We start from the raw sequence: 21,165 nt of genomic DNA, 5'->3' as shown, positions 1-21,165 counted from the left end.
CAGATCACTTGAGGTCATGAGTTCGAGGCCAGCCTGGCTAACATGGTGAAACCCCAACTCTACTAAAAATATAAAAATTAGCCAGGCATTGTGGCTCGCACCTGTAATCCCAGCTACTCCAGAGGCTGAGGCTTGAACCTGGGAGGCGGAGGTTGCAGTGAGCTGAGATTGCGCCACTGCACTCCAGCCTGGGCTACAGAGCAAGACTCCATCTCAAAAATAAAAATAAAAATAAAAATAAAAGTCCAGCCAGCCCATTCTGCAGATGAGGCAAACTGAGGTAGCCTAGCTACTTAGATTAGAAATCAGATCAGGACACAGCTGGCCCGCCTCGGAGCTCTAAAGTCCCAGCAGCTCCCAGGGGGTGAGGTCCAGAGGTGATTAAAGGGACACTGGGGGGCCAGAGGCCCAGAACTCATCCCAGCAGGCTGTGCCCTGGGGACAGAGGACTGTAGGGGTCTCTCCTGCCCTCCACCTCCACCCTCGCCCACCCCCCAGCACTCAGTAGTCACCAGGGTGGAATATTTTAGCACCTATAGAAAAACCGCCACAGACGGCCGTGGCAGCTGTTGCTAAGGAGACGCTCCCAAAATAGCCCCCCTCCGCCAACCTTTCCCGCTGCTGCTCCTGCTGTGGGGAGGGGAGGAGACCAGGGAGGGAGGGGGTGGCACATGAGTCCTCGCCCCAGGCTTACCCACCCATCCTGGCCCCTGGTGCCCACCCTGGCCCAAGACCTGGGCAGCCACAGGTCTGTGGAAGGGCAGGAGCTGTCCCATACGTGCCTGTGACTTCAGTCACAGTCCTCAGCTAGGGAAGAAGGTCACTCAGGTGATAGGAGATAGGGGAGCAGAATTCCCGGCACCCAAGACCCCCCAGCACACTCCCACACATACACAATTACAGGTTAACACAGTTCTCTACATCCACTGTACATACCACGAATACAGTCCCATGCATGCCCACCGAGGGGTACACACACATCAGCAAAGATGCATTAGATGCACGGGTAAACATATGCCACAACTATACCACATCCACCTGCATACACACACCGTGGAGCCACAAAGACATGCTTTTATATCCACATATTCACACACCCATCCCAAATACACACGTACACCAATACATGCATGCCAGGTACACGGGCACACACACACACCAATGTACATATACCCTCACAGCACATGGACACACATATTCACAGATACACACAACTGTCCAAACACATGCCCAGCCTGTGGCACCTAAAGGGCAGTTAGTGGTGTTACCCAGTAGGCTCTATCCGGGGTGCTGTGTCTTAGGGTTTCCAGAAATCCTCACTTAGTGGGGAACTTCTACAATCCAACCACAGGGCAGAAGGTATGGAGGTGGCAGGCAGGTGAATGGAGGGTTGTGTCTCTGTGAACCCCTTTAAGTCTGGGGACCAGATGATGCCTGGTGCTCAAGAGAGCTGCCCTGGACCCACTTCTCCAAGGGGAAAGTGGAGTGGACTCTCTCACCTGCAGACTTGAAACCTCTGGGCACGGAGATTTCTGAGCCCCAGGGGCTGGGGTGATAAAGAGGACAAGATGGCAATTGGGTGGCAACTGTGATGGTCTGTGGCATGCGCGAGGCACTTTCCAGTTGGTGAGCCGCTTTTACACTGCATTATTTCACACACTTGGTAACAGCTACTCTGAGATACTGGTGGAGGTGTCCCCATGTCTGAGTCTCAGGAGAGAGAACTCCACGGCCACACAGTAAGTTACTAGAAGAGCTGGACCCAGAACCCAAGGGGGTGCCAGCACCCAGCCCCAGTGCCTTGCACTTGGCTGCACTGCACGAGCTTGGAAGGGGCCACCGGGTGCAGGGCCTAGCTCTGCCCCTGATGAGCCCCAAGTTACTGGGGGGCAGCCAGGCCCTCCATCTTCCCACCTGGAAAGCTGAGAATGAATCCCCAGGGGTGTTTTCAAGCAGCGGCTTGTGGCCACCGTCAGGGCTGGGAAGTGGTGTTTGCTGGAAGTCCTCGGAATGCCAGCGCAAGGACGAAGGGTGGCCCAGCCGCTCCCCTTCTCCTTTGGCCAGCCGCGGTCTCTCTCCAGCCTCGCTCTGTGACTCCTAAATCCGGGCTCCGGGTCTTCGTTCGCGCCTCGTCACTCTGGAGACGCTGCGAGCCGCTTGCGGTTGCCGTAGGAACCTCGCCAGGGCCTCCGCGCGGCGCACGACTCCGCGCGCTGAGAGCCGCGTTTCGGTCACCGAGAGACACCTGTCGCCAGCGGCAAGGGATGGGGGCGTCGCGGCCCGGGTTATTATGCTTTTCTTTTTAATTGAGGTATAACTTACAAACAGTACAACGAATATCTTAAGAGTACAGCTCTACAGGGCGCGGGGGCGCACGCCTGTAATCCAGCACTTTGGGAGGCCGAGGCAAGAGGCTCCCTTGAGCCCAGGAGTTTGAGACCAGCCTGGGCAACCCATAGCGAGACCCTATTTTTTAGAAAAAAATAACAGTGTAGTGGCGAGCACCTGTAGTCCCAGCTACTCGGGAGGCCGAGCCAGGAGGATGGCTTGAGCCCAGGAGTTCGAGGCTGCAGTGAGCTATCATTCCTGTCACTGCACTCCTACTCCAGCCAGAGCAACAAAGCCAGACCCCGTCTCTTAGAAAAAAAAAAAAAAGGTACAGCTCGATTAATTTTTCAGACATACTCATAAAACTCGTGTTACCACCACCGTGAGCAAGACACAGAAGACTTCCAGGCCCTAGAAGTCTCACATCTTCAGGAATAAACGGGTGAGGGAGAAGTCACCATCTGAAACCCTGGAGTTGTCGGTTTTTGCCCCTCTCTGCTCTAGCAGACCCTCTTTGGGCCTCATTTGGCTCTGAAGACAAACAAGGAGCTGAGGTGACGTGCATTGCGTGGTTTATATCTTGCAAATCACTTTACATATTTAGCTAACTTTGGCCGGGCGTGGTGGCTCACGCCCGTAATCCCAGCTAAGAATCCCAGCCTTTGGGAGGCTGAGGCGGGTGGATCACGAGATCCGGAGATTGAGACCATCATGGCTAACACAGTGAAACCCCGTGTCTACTAAAAATACAAAAAATTAGCCTGGCGTGGTGGCAGCCGCCTGTAGTCTCAGCTACTCCGGAGGTCGAGGCAGGAGAATGGCTTGTACCCGGGAGGCGGAGCTTGCAGTGAGCAGAGATCGCGCCACTACACTCCAGCCTGGGCGACAGAGCAAGACTCCGTCTCCAAAAAAAAAAAAAGATATTTAGGTATAAACCTGGTTTATACCCAGGTTAAGGATTTGAACACTGTAACTTAGAGAGATTCTAAATTCAGACAGCTCTTACGTGGTGGAGTTTGAGGGTCTAACTCATCTGTCTAGACCTTGACGCTCATCTCTTCCTTCTTCCCTTCGTTGGCTTCTACAGACCGGACGCGGTGGCTCATGCCTGTAATCCCAGCACTTTGGGAGGCCGAGGCAGGTGGATGACCTGATGTAAGGAGTTAGAGACCTGCCTGACCAACATGGCAAAACCCCGCCTCTACTAAAAATCAAAAAATTAGCCGGGCGTGGTGGCAGGCGCCTGTAATCCCAGCTACTCGGGAGGCTGAGGCAGGAGAATCGCTTGAACCCGGGAGGTGGAGGTTGCAGTGAACTGAAATGGCGCCAATGCACTCCAGTCTGGGTGATAGAGTGAGACTCCGTCTGAAAATAATAATAATGATAATGATAATAATAAATAATGGTACAAGTAAAAGGCACTGGGGGCGGGGGCAGGCCTTGTCTTATCTCCGCGCCTTTGTGCAATTAGTACCTTCTACTGGGGACTCTCCTCTCTTCCCCCAGGTTTTGTCTCCGAGGGAAGCTCCTATTCACCCTCCAAAGCCCACTAGAGCATCATTTCCCCTAAAGCCTTCCTTAAGAGCAATCCTCCCAGGGACTCCCTCCAACCCAGAGTGATCGCCGTTTTTCCTCTGTGCGGTCCAGTCTGTGCCCAGGCACCCGCCTCCCACAGCACCAGAAAGGTTCCTGGACGCTGCACCTAAGTTCAACCCGCGAGGCGCCTGGTGCCCAGCTGGTCTTCGGTAAATGTGCTTGGAACTAAAAGAGAGGTTTTGACCCTTGGTGTTTGTACCCTTGGTGTCTCAGTAAAATGCGGCCCGCGCTGCCCCTGCCTCCTGTCACTCCAAAGATATTGAGCCAGGGAAAGAGCTTCCCAAACACCTGGGGTGGAACCGCAGGGAGAGGAAGGCTGGGCCTACCCCGCGCTCGATTAGGAAATGGACTCGTCCGCGCCTCCGGGCGGGCGGGACCTCAGGGGCTGCCTGGGAAGAGGTCATTCCTTCTACGGGGGAGCGTCCACTCGCTTAGGCCAGAGGAAGACTTAGCGGCCTAGAGGAAGCTGTAGGGGAGCCCCGGAAACCCGGGACATAGCTTTCCTTCCAGGCCCCTGCCCGGTGAGAGAGCCGATTAAGTGGAGTGATTTTCACTTTACACCCCTATTTCCTTCCACACAGAATTGGAGGCAGTTTGCAGGATATTCCAAACAGTGGTGAAATATAAGAAAGGGCTAGGAGCAGAAAAAGAGAGCGAGCAAGAGAGATTATATATACCTATTTTTAAAAAAATATTTGAGCAAGTGCCCCATTCTCTCTCCCATACATCTGACTTTGAACGTAGAATTTGCTTTGTTAGGGAGAAGAAAACAGTCCTTGCTCTTTGAGCTAAAGGAAATTTCCCTCTTTGCTTTCCTCTGCAGCAGGCACATTTTTGAATGTTGGGAAATTGAAGCTCAGAGACGTGAGGGACTTGCCGGGATCCACCCAGCAGCAGGGACAGATAGTGAATGACCGTGCAGGTGGCCAGAGTGCTGGCAGGGGCTAGAGCCAAATGTTTTCCATGAGTAAAGATTTCCCCTTTTCTCCATGGGAAGCTTTGAAAAGTCTCCACCTGGGAGCCGAGTCGACACGAAAGAGGCGGGGCTCGTTACTGAGGACAGAGCGGTAGGACTTTGGGGAGAGGAGAGCCATGTGACTTTGGGGAGCAATAGACAAATTTGAGCCCCGATTTCCTCATCTGTAAAATGAGGACATAGTATCCATTTAGTAGGCACATCAGGAAAACTGGATGCAAAAAGCAATGACTACGCACCTGCAATACTTCATTTCATTTTGAGACAGGGTCTCACTCTGTCACCCACGCCCAGGTTCAAGTAGAGGAGCGTGATCTCAGTTCACTGCAGCCTTGACCTCCCAGGCTCAGGTGATCCTCCCACCTCAGCCTCTCAAGAAGCTGGAACTGTAGGCATGTGCTACCACGCCTGGCTAATTTTTGTCTTTTTTTTTTTTTTTTTTTTTTTGAGACAGAGTCCCGCTCTGTCACCCAGGCTGGAGTGCAGGGCCTGATGTTGGCTCACTGCAACCTCTGCCTCCTGGGTTCAAGCAGTTCTCCTGCCTCAGCCTCCCAAGTAGCTTGGATTACAGGTGCATGCCACTAAGTCCGGCTAATTTTTGTCTTTTTAGTAGAGATGGGGTTTCACCATGTTGGTCAGGCTGGTCTCAAACTCCTGACCTCAGGTGATCCGCTCACCTCAGCCTCCCAAAATGCTAAGATTACAGGCATGAGCCACTGTTCCTGGCCATAATTTTTGTCTTTTTTTTTTGTAGCAATAGAGTTTCACCAGGTCGCCCAGGTTTGTCTCAAACTCCTGGGCTCAAGAGATTTGCCTGCCTGTTCTCCCAAAGTGCTGAGATTACACCTAGCCTCTTTTTATTTTTTTCTTTTTGAGACAAGGTCTTGCTCTGTCACTTAGTTTGGAATACAGTGATGTGATCATTGCTCCCTGTAGCATTCGACTCCTGGGCTCAAGCGATCCTCCTGCTTCAGCGTCTCAAGTAGCTGGAGCCACAGGTTTGTGTCACGATGCCCGGTTATTCTTTGTTTTATTTTCTGTTTTTTAAATTTTTCGTAGAGACAAGCCTTGCTGTGTTGCCTTGACTGGTCTTATACTCCTGGCCTCAAGTGATCCCCCTGCCTCTGCCTCCCAAAGTGCTGGGATTACAGGTGTGAGCCACCGTGACTGGCCTACTTCTGTCTTTATTTTTCCCATTTAGCAGATGAAAAAGCCGAGGCCCAGAGAGGGGACATGGCAGGTTCAAGGCCACAGAGGCAGGCCTGGGACAAGGTCTAGCCCCTGGAGCCATCCAGCTTGGGTTTCTTCCCCTCCAGCACCACTGTCCCTCCTCAAATCGTCTCTGGCCTTGGCCAGGTTCCCTGTGGTCTTGAGGAAATAAAGGGAAAGGGAGGATCCAGCCTCATTCCAACCCTACCTCCCCCGCAACACACACAGTGGGGGCTGCTTCCCAGGGGGACAGATGTTTTCACCAAATGGCACTTGCACGTGCTTTTCCCTGGCTTGGGGAGGAGGTGGGCGCTGAGAAGGAAATGCCAGCTGGTTGGGCAGAGAGAACCGCAGCCACACCTGAGGGATTTAAATAGCCTCCGCCTTCTCTGGGCACTGGCTGAGAGGGAGGCATCTGGGCAGGGTTGGAGGGGAGCGGGGAACAGAAGGGCCGTTTGGAACCTGCCACAGCCCAGGGATGAGCGCCTGGCTCTTCCTCCCAGAGGGAGCTGGTCCAGGCATCTCACCTCCCTGGACCTCAAGGTCCATCCCCTGCAAAGCGAGTCTCTGAAGGCCACTGAACCGCGTGCCTATTGATGGAAAGAACCTGAGTAACAGGCCTGACCCATGCTTGGCACCCATGCTCAATACTTGATGGCCATTATGATAACCACCTCTCTGCTAGGTAGGGCAGGAGGGCCCGCTGCTGAATCTCCGACAAATGAGCTCCCACCCGCTGCTCACCCACCTCTCGTGACAGGGTGTTCATCACCTGCCATGGCAACCCACAGTGTAAGGTAGTGATTTCATGGCAGACCGTGTGTTGGAATCCGGGCTACAGGACTACTTAGTGTCTGTGTGACCTCAAGCAAGTTATTTAGCCTCCCTGCCTCGCTTTCCCCATGTGTAAAATGGGAATGAGGCCACCAGGGCTTCCTCAGTGTTGTTTAGATGAGTGCCTTTGGAACTTTATAGTTAAACAGGGTCCCCAGGGCATTCATGTGCACATCAGAGTCTGATTCACCCCGGAATGCCTGGGGAGGGACTGAGATTCTGCATTCCCAACAAACAGTAGCAATGCTACTGGTCTTTGGACTGCATTTGGGGTCTCAAAGGACTGCCTTGCCTGGGCGCGGTGGCTCACGCCTGTAATCCCAGCACTTTGGGAGGCCGAGGCAGGCGAATCACCTGAGGTCAGGAGTTCGAGACCAGCCTGGCCAACACAGTGAAACCCCCATCTCTACTAAAAATACAAAAATTAGCCTGGTGTGGTGGCACGCGCCTGTAATCCCAGCTACCTGGGAGGCTGAGGCATGAGAATCCCCTGAACCCAGGAGGCAGAGATTGCAGTGAGCCAAGACTGTGCCACTGCACTCCAGCCTGGGCCACAGAGTGAGACTCTGTCTCAAAAAAAAAAAAAAAAAAAAAAAAAAAAAAAAAAAAAAAAAAAGAAAGAAAGAAAAGAAAAAAGAAGAAGGAAAAAAAAGGACTGCCTTTCCCTGGGAGTCAAAGTAGGGAAAGTAGGGGGCATAGGGGTCATGAAAAAATCACTGGAGTGACAGATTTTTATCACAGAAAAGGGGCTGGCCATAGTGGCTTATGCCTGTAATCCCAGCACTTTGGAAGGCTGAGGCAGGCAGATGACTTCAGCACAAGAGTTCGAGACTAGCCTGGGCAACATAGTGAGACCCCCATCTCTATGTAAATACATTTGTCATGGAAAAGCCTCTCTGGTTATCTGTGGCAGGAGGTGGGAGTGAGAGGAGGAGGTCTGTTATTTAGAGAGAGATGAGGGCCCTGAGTGGGAGGAGGGCTTACTCAGGTCAAGGAGGGGAGGCTAAGGGCCCTCAGCTCACCTGGCCCACTCTTTCAGATGCAGAGACTTATGTCCAGAGAAGGTGGTGGACCTGCTCAGACCACACAGCTCTGGGAGGATTCCCTCCCACCAGGGGGCCCTTCACTCCCCACCCTTCCTGCCGCTCAGCCCTCCCGGGTCTCTCCTGGCCTGTGTGTCCCTGTTTAATATCCTAGTAACACCAAGAAGAGGGAGGCACTAATGAGGGCCCTGAATCTCCCTGACCAACTTGACCTCCTTCCTACTCACAACAACCCCATTTTACAGGTGAGAAAATTGAGGCCTAGAGAAGGGAAGGCCCACCGACCCAGGCTGCAGCTGAGGTCAGTCTGATTCCGCTGCTGAGTGGTGTGCCATTACCATTGTCCACCTGCAGCAAGGTCGGGTCCCGACTGTGCGGACATCCAAATTAACAGACAGAGGTGGGGACTCCGCTTCGGCTGGCCCCGCCCCACCCCACCCTCCCAAGGAGGGAGCTCCAGCTCTGGGAAAATGAGGACAATAGCAGGGATCGCCCCACAGGGCACTCCCACGTGCTGGCTCCTGCCAAGCGCTGGCACCAGTGTTATGGGGCCTGTGTACAGATGAGGAAACTGAGGCAGAGACAGGGGCTTGGTGGCAGGCCTCCGGTTTCTGCGGAGGGAAGGCAGAGGACACTTGGGGCATGGGCGGCATGGGTCGTGGCGGGCACCCGGCGCACACGGCAGCCGGGCGCAGGTCAGAAGACCCCTACGTCACCGGGCCGCCCCGCCCCGCCCGGGAGCCGGGCGCTGGGATGGGCGGGAGGCGGGAACTCCGGGCCGCGCCGCTTCCTGGCTCCCCACCCTGCGCCGGCGGCAGCCCTGGCCACGTCACCGCCCGGCCAAGAGTGTGTGGGCGGCGGCACGGCGGGTGCGAACGCATAGCTGTGAGGCGCAGGCAGGGCTCTAAGGCACCTAGAGACCAGGGCCGGGGACGTGGCAGCCGCCCTGCCCACTAGAAAGTTTCCTAGAAGTTTGCTGGGCGCGGGCGCACGACCGACGGGCCGAACCATGAACGTGTTCCGAATCCTCGGCGACCTGAGCCACCTCCTGGCCATGATCTTGCTGCTGGGGAAGATCTGGAGGTCCAAGTGCTGCACGGGTGAGGGACGCCGGGCAGGGAGGTGCGGGACCCCCTCTCTGGCCAGCCTCATGCCCCTGCGTGCAGGGTAGGGCGCTCCACGGTGTCTGCTCAGGGTGGGGACTCCAGCATGGGGATCCTTGAAACTTTGCAGAGCTCCACTTCCAAAAATAATGTAAAGTTGTATAAAATCAAAGGAGGACCCCTGGAGATGATGGGAGGAGGGTGGGTTTGTTCCTGCACAGACGCCCCCTCAGGTTGGCAGTGTCACTGATGGTTGGAAGAGGAGGGGTATGAGGGAGGTCACAACCCCTCCCTCCCACCAGTTACACCCATTGTTCCCTCCACCCTGGATTGAGGGGAGAAGCTGGTATGCACTCAGGAAACGGCCCACCTTTGAGAGAGAAGGCACAGAGAGCTGGGGGAGGTCTGGCAGGGTGGGGGTCGGTGCAGACATGAACAACAGTACGGTGCAGAGGAAGTGGTTCTAGGCCTGGAGGCCATTTGGGTTTGAGGTCTCTGGAGAGACAGGTACAGAGACGGTGTCTCTTCAGGTTCTTCCTCAGGGGAGGTGGCCAGGAATGCTGAGTGGGGTACCCGGAGCAGCAGGCCCTGGTGAGGGGAGAATCAGCTCTGACCTATCCCTGCACTTTCGCTGAGGGCCCTGAACGGAGTGAGCAACCATAACCAAGAGGGGACACTGGTACCTGGCCGCTGTCTGCCAGACACTGCTGGGCACCTGGAATACAGCCGGGACAGCAGAGGCCCAGCCCTGGTGGAGTTGACTTTCTTTTCTTTTTTATTTTTTTTTTGAGACAGTGTTTTGCTTTGTCCCTGAAGCTGGAGTGCAGTGGCGTGATCTCGGCTCACTACAACCTCCACCTCCCAGGTTCCAGCAATTCTCCTGCCTCAGCCTCCTGAGTAGCTGGAATTACAGGGACCCATCACCACACCCTGCTAATTTTTGTATTTTTAGTAGAGACAGGGTTTCGCCATGTTGGCCAGGCTGGTCTTGAACTGCTGACCTTAGGTGATTCACCCACCTCGGCCTCTCAGAGTGCTGGGATTATAGGTGTGAGCCACTGCGCCCACCTTTTTTTTTTTTTTTGAGACAGAGTTTTGTTCTATCCCCTAGGCTGGAGTGCGGTGGCGCAATCTTGGCTCACTGCAACATCTGCCTCCCGGGTTCAAGCTATTCTCCTGCCTCAGCCTCCTGAGTAGCTGGGATTACAGATGCCCACCACCACACTCAGCTAATTTTTGTATTTTTAGTAGAGATGGGGTTTCGCCATATTGGCCAGGCTGGTCTCGAACTCCTGGGCTCAAGTTACAGGTGTGAGCCACCATGCCCGGCCAAATGGTGGAGCTGACTTTCTAGTGGTAGAAAGCCATCGATAAACAATAGTCCTAGGAAACTGAGCAAATGACATGGTTTGTTAGAGGCCATAGTGAATACTATGGGAACAAAAAAAGGGCAGCTGGGTGGCAGGGATGGGCCTGTGCGTGCGCAGAGAGAAATCAGAGGTGAGGTGCCTGGATGGAGGCAGGGCCTGGGGATGACCTCAGCAGAGCCAGTCCCAAAGGGCGGAGACTTGAGCTTCACTCTTGCTCCTCTCCTTGACTTGCTGTGTGACCCTGGGACTCTGTTTTCCCATTTGTCAATTGGGAGTGAGGGCTGCCCCTGGCAGTGGGGTCCACCTGTGCTCAGTGGACCCCAGAGGGACTCTGGCCAGTCTAGGCTCACATTGTCCTGTGTCCTGGGTCTCCATGTGCAGCTTCCTGGTGGAAATGATTCTTTTCAAAAGTGTGAAAACCATTGTGCTCAAGATCACCAGGGGGCCGGGCGCAGTGCTCACACCTGTAATCCCACACTTTGGGAGGCCAAGGCGGGCGGATCACCTGAGGTCAGGAGTTCAAGACCAGCCTGGCACACGGCAAAACCCCGTCTCTACTAAAAATACAAAAAATTAGCTGGGCATAGTGACGGGTGCCTGTAATCCCAGCTACTCGTGAGGCTGAGGCAGGAGAATCGCTTGAACCTGGGAGGAAGAGGCTGCGGTGAGCCGAGATCATGCCATTGCACTCCAGCCTGGGTAACAAGAGAGAAACTCAGTCTCAAATAAACAAACAAAACAAAACAAAAGATCAGCAGGGTTCCCAAAGCGCTAAGGAAAATGTGAGTGAAACCCAGGAGCCTGGCAGGCTGAGGATGAAGAGAAAAGAGGGGTAGGGGAAGGCCCATGCGGGTGGCCAAGCATCCCCCACTAGGGCTACCTCCCAGACTGTCCTACGTGGGGCCGAGGGCTTCTCTGGCAAAGTCTGTGTGAGGATTCAGCGAGATGAACATCACGCCATCCCAGAGCTGGCCTCGGGTCAGTATGGCCTCCCCCAGTGGGGTTCATTACCCACTGCCAGCCCCACTGTCCCCCTCACCTCGGCAAGTGCACGTGCACGCGTGCCAGGCCCCCCAAAGGGACTCAGGTTCTCACTGAGCGTTGTATATTCCTCACCTCGGTCCTGCCACTCTGCATGAGGGGCTGTTTGGCAGGTGAGGAATGTGAGACCCAGGCTCGCCCTCAAGCCAGCACGTTCTCCAGAATGTTAGGGACTTCAGGGGTGTTCCTTCTTGCTCATTAAAAATGTTCCCGCCGGGCGCGGTGGCTCAAGCCTGTAATCCCAGCACTTTGGGAGGCCGAGATGGGCGGATCACAAGGTCAGGAGATCGAGACCATCCTGGCTAACACGGTGAAACCCCGTCTCTACTAAAAAATACAAAAAACTAGCCGGGTGAGATGGCGGGTGCCTGTAGTCCCAGCTACTCGGGAGGCTGAGGCAGGAGAATGGTGTAAACCCGGGAGGCGGACCTTGCAGTGAGCTGAGATCTGGCCACTGCACTCCAGCCTGGGCGACAGAGCAAGACTCCGTCTCAAAAAAAAAAAAAAAAAAAAAAAAGAAATGTTCCCCCAGGCTGGGTGCAGTGGCTCACGCATGTAATCCCAGCACTTTGGGAAGCTGAGGCAGGAGGATCACCTGAGCCCAGGAATTTGAGACCAGCCTGGGCAACATGGCAAAAATCTTGTCTCTAGAAAAAAATATAAAAATTAACCGGGCATGGTAGCATTTGCCTGTAGTCCCAGCTACTCAGGAGGCTAAGGTAGGACAGTCATCCGAGCCTGGGGAGGTTGAGGCTGCAGTGATCTGTGATTGTGTCACTGTACTCCAGCCTGGGTGACAAAGTGAGACCCTGTCTCACAAAAAAAGAAAAAGACATGTTCTCCCACCCCAAATGTCTGGAACCAGAGGAGTGGTTAGAGAAGGCACAGTTCACGGGTACAGGGGAACCAGACCTGAATCAGACACTATAGTAGTTCCCTCTTATCCACAGAGGATATGTTCCAAGACTGCCAGTGGATGCCTGAAACCACGGGTTAAACCAAACCCTATATATATACTGTTTCTTCCATCTGATAACCAAGACTGCTGGCTGGGCGCAGTGGCTCACACCTGTAATCCCAGCACTTTGAGAGGCTGAGGTGGGCAGATCACTTGAGGTCAGGAGTTCGAGACCAGCCTAGGCAACATGGTGAAAACCCATCTCTACTAAAAACACAAAAATCAGCCGGGCATGGTGGTGGGCGCCTGTAATCCCAGCTACTCAGGAGGCCAAGGCAGGAGAATGGCATGAACCCAGGAGGCAGATGTTGTAGTGAGCCAAGATCGCACCACTGCACTCCAGCCTGGGTGACAGAGTGAGACTCTGTCTCAAAAAAAAAAAAGTGGCCAAAGGACACTAAGGAGCATGAATGACAACAGAATGCAGCATGGATTCCTGGACAGAACCCAGGAATGCAAAAAGGGCGGCAGTGGGAAAACTGGTGAAATCAGAATAAAGCCTGGAGTTCAGTCAACAGTGCTCTACTGATGTTGATTTCTTTGTTTTGATAAAGTACTGTCGTTAAATATGATTTTTTTTTTTTTTTTTTGAGACAGAATTTCACTCTTGTTGCCCAGGCTGGAGTGCAATGGCGCAATCTCAGCTCACTGCAACCTCCACCTCCTGGGTTCAAGCGATTCTCCTGCCTCAGCCTCCCAAGTAGCTGGGATTACAGGCATGCGTCACCACGCCAAGCTAATTTTGTATTTTTAGTGGAGACGGGGTTTCTCCATGTTGGTCAGGCTGGTCTCAAACTCCCAACCTCAGGTGATCCTCCCTCCTAGGCTTTCCAAAGTGTTGGGATTACAGGCATGAGCCACCACCCCTGGCCCAAATACGATGTTAACATTAGAGGAAGCTGGATATATGGGACTCTCTGTATTGTCCTTACAACTCTGTTGTAAATCTAACATTCTCTCAAAATAAAAAGTTAAAAAAAGAAAGAGACCAAAGTAGGTCAAGAAACAGCATTTAGACTGGGCGTGGTGCTTCACGCCTATAATTCCAACACTGGGAGAACAAGGTAGGAGGATCACTCAGGCCCAGGAGTTTGAGACCAGGCTGGGCAACATAGTGAAACTCCGTCTCTACAATAATAATAATAATAATAATAATAATAATAACAACAACAAAATTAGCCAGTCTGATGGTTTGTGTCTACAGTTCCCAGCTGAGGTAGAATTGTTTGAGTCCAGGAGATCGAGGCTGCAGTGAGCTATGATTGCATCACTGCACCCCAGTCTGGGAGACAGAGTAAGACCCTGTCTCTAAAAAGAAAAAATAAAAAAGGAAGAAACCGCATGGAGATTATGAAACCTTTTTTGTCAACTCAGTGCATGCATGTGCATCATATGTGTACACATAGGTGTCATGTGTGTACATGTTCACAAAGATCTGCAAGGATGAACCTAGGGTTTTGGGATATTTCTGTCTTTGCATCTTTATATATTGTCTGATTTTTGTTTTGCAAAGAGTAAATATAGGCATAACTTTTGTAACTAGAAAAAAGGCTTTTTGACTGGGCGCAGTGGGTCATGCCTGTAATCCCAGCACTTTGGGAGGCCAAGGTGGGCAGATCACCTGAAGTCAGAAGTTCGAGACCAGCCATGGCCAACCTGGCGAAACTCCATCTCTACTAAAAATTCAAAAATTAGCCAGGCGTGGTGGTGGGCGCATGTAATCCCAGCTACTTGGGAGGCTGAGGCAGGAGAATCACTTGAACCTGGGAGGCAGAGGTTGTGGTGAGCTGAGATCACGTCACTGCACTCCAGCCTGGGCAACAGAGTGAGACTCCATCTCAAAAAAAAAAAAGAAAGAAAAAAGAAAAGGCTTTTAAAATCTTACAGTTTGAAAAACAAAATAGAATGCTCCCCTGGCCCTGAACCTCCTCTGCCTGCTGTGGTCTCCCTGGTGAATCAACACCTTGTAAAGTCAGTGAGTTGTTCTCCCTAAGACTGAGCTTTGGGGATTGTCAGTGGAACTCTGGGGGTGGAGTGAAGAGATGCCTCAACAACCCCCACCAAGCCCGACTCACACCACCCCCGACATCCTCCCCAGAGCAAGAGCCCAGGCAGGCACACGCAGGGGGACTGGGAACTTGGTGTTCGTGTCTTTATTTGGAGACTGGGAGACAGATTACAGCTTAATGAGAGGAACAAGGACTCAAGTGATCTGATGGGAAGGGTGAGTTTCCTGGCCCTTAGGGAGCGACAGTGCCCTGGACAGGAGGTCTTTGAGTGGGAGTGGACACTCTGAAGGCCTCCCCAGCTCCAGGCTGTGCACTTCTTGAGGGTGGGAAGGCTTAGGAGTCTGTGTCGTCATTGTCTCCTGTCTACCCTTGGCCACAGGCATCTCTGGGAAGAGCCAGATCCTTTTTGCTCTCGTCTTCACCACCAGATACCTGGACCTGTTCACCAACTTCATCTCCATCTACAACACAGTAATGAAGGTGAGGGGCTGGGTGATGATGGTCGGGGGAGGCCACCGAGCCCTCACACACTGTGAGGTGGCCTGCTTGGAAACTCAGTGTGTGGAGCCAGGCCGACCAGGGTTTGGATCCTGACTTTGCTGCTTAGTGGCTGCATGACCTCATCTTGGGCCTCTTTGTATGTCAGTGTCCTCATGCAAAAATGAGGACAGAGCCGGGCACGGTGGCTCATGCCTGTAATCCCAGCACTTTGGGAGGCCGAGTCGGGTGGATGGAGACCATCCTGGCTAACATGGTGAAACCCTGTCTCTACTGAAAATACAAAAAATTAGCCGGGTGTGGTGGCACATGCCTGTAGTCCTAGCTACTCGGGAGGCTGAGGCAGGAGAATTGCTTGAACCCGGAGGCAGAGGTTGCAGTGAGCCGAGATCGCACCACTGCATTCCACCCTGGGCGGCAGAGTGAGACTCTGTCTCAAAACAATAAAATAAAATAAAATAAAATAAAATAAAATAAAATAAAATAAAATAAAATAAAATAAAATAAAATAAAATAAAATAAATAAAAGGACAATACCATTAGCTCAGAGGGTTTGGTTGGGAACATTAAATGAGATAATAAATGTAAATGTAAAAAACCCTGCCATATATTAAACATTCAATAAAGGGTCACACCTGTAATCCCAGCACTTTGGGAGGCTGAGGCGAGAGGACCGCTTGAGCTCAGGAGTCTGAGACCAGCCTGGGCAATGTAGTGAGACCCCGCCTCTACAAAAAATTTAAGACATTTAGCTGGGCGTAGTGGTGCTCATCTGTGGTCCCAGCTACTGAGGAGGCTGAGGTGGGACAATCACCTGATCCTGACAGGTCAAGGCTGCAGTGAGCCACAATCATGCCACTGTAGTCTGGGCAACAGAGCGAGGCCCTGTCTCAAAAAAAAAAAAAAAAATGGTTTAGGTGATAGAGAAGGATTAGAGAGCTACTTTAGGGAGTGTGGTCAGGGCTTCTTCAAAGAGATGACATATAAGCTGACAGCTTAGTGACAAGGAACCAGCCGTGTAAAGATCAAAGGACATACCTTTTTTCTTTTTTTTAAGACAGTCTCACTGTTGCCTGTTGCCCAGGCTGGAGTGTAGCAGCGCAGTCTCAGCTTACTGCAAACTCCACTTCCTGGTTTCAAGCCAGGAGTTTGCCTTGTGCCTCAGCCTCTGAAGTAGCTGGGACTACAGGCGCCTGCCACCACGCCCAGCTAATTTTTGTCTTTTTAGGGGAGACGGGGTTTCTCCATGTTGACCAGGCTGGTCTCACACTCCTGACCTCAAGTGATCCACCCACCTCGACCTCCCAAAGTGCTGGGATTACAGGTGTGAGCCACCGCGCCCAGCCAAAATGTAGATTTTAGTTGATTCCTATTAGATAATGTCTAATAGGAATCTTATTTCTTGTGCAGTGGTGTGATCATGGCTCACCGCAGCCTCAACTTCCCAGGCTCAAGGGATCCTCCCACCTCAGACTCCTGAATAGCTGGGACTACAGGCACGCACCACCATGGCTGGCTAATTGTTTTGTATTTTTAGTAGAGACAAGGTTTCGCCATGTTGCCCAGGCTGGTCTCAAACCCCTGGGCTCAAGCGATCTGCCTGTGTCAGCCTCCCAAAGTTCTGGAATTTTCATGCTCAACTAGGAGTCTTCTTTTTTGTTGTTGAGATGGAGTCTTGCACTGTCGCTTAGGCTGGAGTGCAGTGGCGCAATCTCAGCTCACTGCAACCTCTGCCTCCCGGGTTCAAGCAATTCTCCTAACTCAGCCTCCTGAGTAGCTGGGATTACAGGTGCCTGCCACCACACCCGGCTAATTTTTTGTATTTTTTTTAACAGAGACAGGGTTTCACTATGTTGGCCAGGCTGGTCTCAAACTCCTGACCTCGTGATCTGCCCACCTCGGCCTTCCAAAGTGCTGGGATTACAGGTGTGAGCCACCCCACCGCAGCCACCACACCCAGCCCCCACCTTTTTTTTTTTTTTTGAGACAGAGTCTCCCTCTGTCACCCAGGTGGGTGTGCGGTGTGGCGAAATCTTCGCTAACTGCAGCCTCTGCCTCCTGGGTTCAAGTTATTCTCATGTCTTAGCCACCTGAGTAGATTACAGGCATGTGCCTGCCACCATGCCTGGCTTTTTTTCTTTAGACGGAATCTAGCTCTGTTGCCCAGGCTGGAGTGCAGTGGCATGATCTTGGCTCACTGCAACCTCCGCCTCCCAAGTTCAAGCGATTCTCTTGCCTCAGCTCCTGAGTAGCTGGGATTACAGATGCATGCCACCGTGCCCGGCTTTTTTTTTTTTTGTATTTTTAATAAAGACGAGGTTTCACCATATTAGCCAGCATGGTCTCCTGACCTCGTGAGCCGCTCACCTTGGCCTCCCAAAGTGTTGAGATTACAGGTATGAGCCACCACGCCCAGCCTTTTTTTTTTTTTTTTTTGAGATAGAGTCTCCCTCTGTCGCCCAGGCTGGAGTGCCAGTGGCGTGATCTCAGCTCATTGCAACTTCCGCCTCCCAGGTTCAAGCAATTCTCCTGCCTCAGCCTCCTGAGTAGCTGGGATTACAGGCATGCACCACCATGCCTGTCTAATTTTTGTATTTTTAATAGAGGTGGGGTTTCACTATGTTGGCCAGGCTGGTCTCAAACTCCTGACCTTGTGATCCGCCCTCCTCGCCTTCCCAAAGTGCTGGGATTACAGGCGAGAGCCACTGCGCCCAGCCTAGGAGTCTTATTTCTAAGAAAGAAGGGCTCCATGGGGGAGTTCTGTCTTGCAGGGCTATTGAGAAGATCACGTGAGATAACATACAGCACCTAGAAAATATTTAACCAAAGCGGGTTGTCCTTCTCTTCCATATCAGAGACATCCCTTTGGGATTTCAGGCATGTTGTTACTAGTTGGTAGAGTGAAGGAGCGCTGTTACTTGTGAGGTGTTGAACTCATTCAGATTTAGTGAATGTGAATCTGAGGACTGGAAATCACCATCTACTTAAGTTCGTTCACACATGTATCAAACATCACCTGCCTAGTTCATTTCTCAGCCGAAGTCAGCCTTGGGCGTTCCTGGCAGAGACAGCAGACTCAGGCCTTGGCATAGCTGAATGAGCTCTAGGAAGCTCAAAGAGGCTAGTTTCTATATTTCTGAAATGAAAAATTGATCACCTCTTTCACTCATTCCAGCATTTGTTTTGTGCCAGGGACTGAGTTAGGAGCTGAGGATTAAGAGGTGGACCCTGCCATGGAGTCCTCTTTTTTTTTTTTTTTTTTTTTGAGACGGAGTCTCGCTCTGTCGCCCAGGCTGGAGTGCAGTGGCCGGATCTCAGCTCACTGCAAGCTCCGCCTCCCGGGTTCCTGCCATTCTCCTGCCTCAGCCTCCCAAGTAGCTGGGACTACAGGCGCCCGCCACTGCGCCCGGCTAGTTTTTTGTATTTTTTTAGTAGAGACGGGGTTTCACCATATTAGCCAGGATGGTCTCGATCTCCTGACCTCGTGATCCGCCCGTCTCGGCCTCCCAAAGTGCTGGGATTACAGGCTTGAGCCACCGCGCCCGGCCAGAGTCCTCTCTTAGAGGGGAGATGGAGTTGTACATAGACATTTACAAAGCATGTGATCACGGGTTAAAATGAACATGCTCACATGGAGCTCTGGCGACAGAATGTGTGCCTCATTCTAGAGAAAAAAGGATTGTTTCGAGGAAATAACTACAAATAGGACTACAAATAGGAGTGTTCTAGGCCAGTGTGGTCCTGCTCCGGCAGCGTGAGCGTCATTTGGGAAGTTGTTAGAAATACAAACTTTAAGGCCGGGCGCGGTGGCTCACGCCTGTAATCTCAGCACTTTGGGAGGCCGAGGCGGGCGGATCATGAGGTCAGGAGTTCGAGACCAGCCTGACCAACATGGTGAAACTAAACATACAAAAATTAGCCAGGCATGGTGGCGGGCACCTGTAATCCCAGCTACTTGGGAGGCTGAGGCAGGAAAATCGCTTGAATCCAGGAAGCGGAGGTTGCAGTGAGCCGAGATTGCACCACTGCACTCCAGCCAGGGCGACAGAGCAAGATTCCATCTCAGAAAAAAAAAAAAAAAAAGAAAGAAATACAAACTTTCAGGTCCATCCAGACCTATGAAATCAAAAGCTCTTGGGGCAAGGGAAGAGACAGCATCTGTGGGGTTTTTTTTTGTTTGTTTGTTTGTTTGTTTTGAGACAAAGTCTTACTCTTATCTCCCAGGCTGGAGTGCAATGGCGTGACCTCGGCTCACTGCAACCTCCGCCTCCCGGGTTCAAGCGATTCTCCTGCCTCAGCCTCCCGAGTAGCTGGGATTACAGGTGCCTGCCACTACACCTGGCTAATTTTTGTATTTTTAGTAGAAATGGGGTTTCACCATGTTGGCCAGGCTGGTCTCAAACTCCTGACCTCAGGTGATCTGCCAGCCTCGGCCTCCCAAAGTGCTGGGATTATAGGCGTGAGCCACCGTGCCCGGCCAGCATCTGTGTTTTGATGCATACTCGTTTGAGAACTGCTGGCCTGGAAGGTTAGAGGCTATATCAAAATGAAATCATTATATGCTAGAGGACAGCTACTGTGATTAGATGGAGAGCTTTTCTGAGGGAGGAATGGTCAGTTAATTCAAGGAATGTTAGCAGGCACATAAGTAGTCCCAGCTTCTAGGGAGGCTGAAGCAGGAGGATCACCCGACCCCAGAGTTAGAGGCCAGACTGGGCAACCTTAAAAACAAAATAAAGATGCTAGTCCTTGTGGAATAATGCTCAGAAGTCACTGATGCATATCCAGAAAATTGTTTTAAAATCGTTTCAACAGCCCTGGAATGCCTCTGGGAAATCCCCTGAAATACACCAATCCTGTTTCGCCTAGTGTTCCACAACTGAAGGGGACGACAAGGGCACCTTTGACTCTTCATGGTAGCACTGTCAGTCCCGGTATAGAAGCATGGAGTTATTTAGTGAAAGGGTCGTTGACTTCAAATTCTAGGCAACTGGACCCAAGAGAAATTGCAAACACATTTAACCTCTTCATGTTACATTATGGCAGAACACTGACCCTTAGGTTTGGTAGGCTAGGAGCCTAGTAAATACGCTGGGAAATGACTTCATAGATTCCCATGTCTCTCTCCCTTTTTAGGTGGTTTTTCTCCTCTGTGCCTATGTTACAGTGTACATGATATATGGGAAATTTCGTAAAACTTTTGACAGTGAGAATGACACATTCCGCCTGGAGTTTCTTCTGGTCCCAGTCATTGGCCTTTCCTTCCTTGAAAACTACAGTTTCACTCCGCTGGAGGTAAGGGAAGGGACTGAGTACCAATTCTCAAAGGGTAGTATGTTTCCCCATATCCTTCCCTCCAGACCCTGGGCTTGCCTTCTGCTTACAACTGTGACCATTACTCATGTATCCTTCAGTTATAAGTTGAGAAGAAATTGACAAGCTATTTACAATGCTTTACTTGGAAATGAGCACATCTAAATAGTCATGATGCCCATAAACCAAGCAGGTATCACAGCCCTACTTCTGGCTGTTGAGACCTTCTCTTCAACAGATGATTAGCAGATCCCTGAATACCTGTAGCACACTCCAGGCTCAGAAATTTCAACTCAGTAAGTTTGGACTGTGGCCCATGAATCTGCAGGCAACAAGCATCTTGGGAGATTCTGATGCTGGTGTTTATGGACATGACTTTATTTATTTATTTTTTGAGATGGAGTCTTGTTCTGTTGCCCAGGCTGGAGTGCAGTGGCACGATCTTAGTTCACTGCAACCTCCGCCTCCTGGGTTCAGGTGATTCTCCTGTCTCAGCTTCCCGAGTAACTGGGATTACAGGTGCAAGCCACCATACACAGCTAATTTTTGTATTTTTAGTTGAGACAGGGTTTCACCACGTTGGTCAGGCTGGTCTCCAACTCCTGACCTCAAGTGATCCACCCATCTCGGCCTCCCAAAGTTCTGGGATTATACGTGTGAGCCTGGCAACATGACTAGATTTTAAGAAATTGTGGCTTCATTTATGATTTTATACTATGAAACTATCATTTAAGTTCTTTTTGGCCAGACACGGTGGCTCACGAGGTCAGGAGATTGAGACCATCCTGGCTAACACGGTGAAACCCCATCTCTACTAAAAAATACAAATAAATAAATAAATTAGCCGGGTGTGGTGGCGGGTGCCTGTAGTCCCAGCTACTCGGGAG

General features: G+C 51.7%; 1 protein-coding gene across 2 annotated transcripts in view; it reads left to right on the top strand.

Annotated features, from left to right (window-relative positions):
- Positions 1 to 8,783: 8,783 nt before the first annotated feature.
- KDELR3 (KDEL endoplasmic reticulum protein retention receptor 3) overlaps positions 8,784 to 21,165 on the top strand; it is a 15,157-nt gene continuing 2,775 nt past the window's right edge. For both annotated transcript variants that reach the window (XM_010389241.2, XM_010389240.2), the window contains exons 1-3: positions 8,784 to 9,086; positions 14,847 to 14,947; positions 20,102 to 20,260. In XM_010389241.2, the coding sequence (XP_010387543.1) occupies positions 8,996 to 9,086; positions 14,847 to 14,947; positions 20,102 to 20,260 (351 nt within the window). In that variant the 5' untranslated portion in view covers positions 8,784 to 8,995. The remainder of the gene's footprint in view (positions 9,087 to 14,846; positions 14,948 to 20,101; positions 20,261 to 21,165) is intronic.

This window comes from Rhinopithecus roxellana, chromosome 13 (assembly GCF_007565055.1).
Source record: "Rhinopithecus roxellana isolate Shanxi Qingling chromosome 13, ASM756505v1, whole genome shotgun sequence".
NCBI lineage: Eukaryota > Metazoa > Chordata > Mammalia > Primates > Cercopithecidae > Rhinopithecus > Rhinopithecus roxellana.
This window is presented reverse-complemented; position numbering and strand designations above follow the sequence as displayed.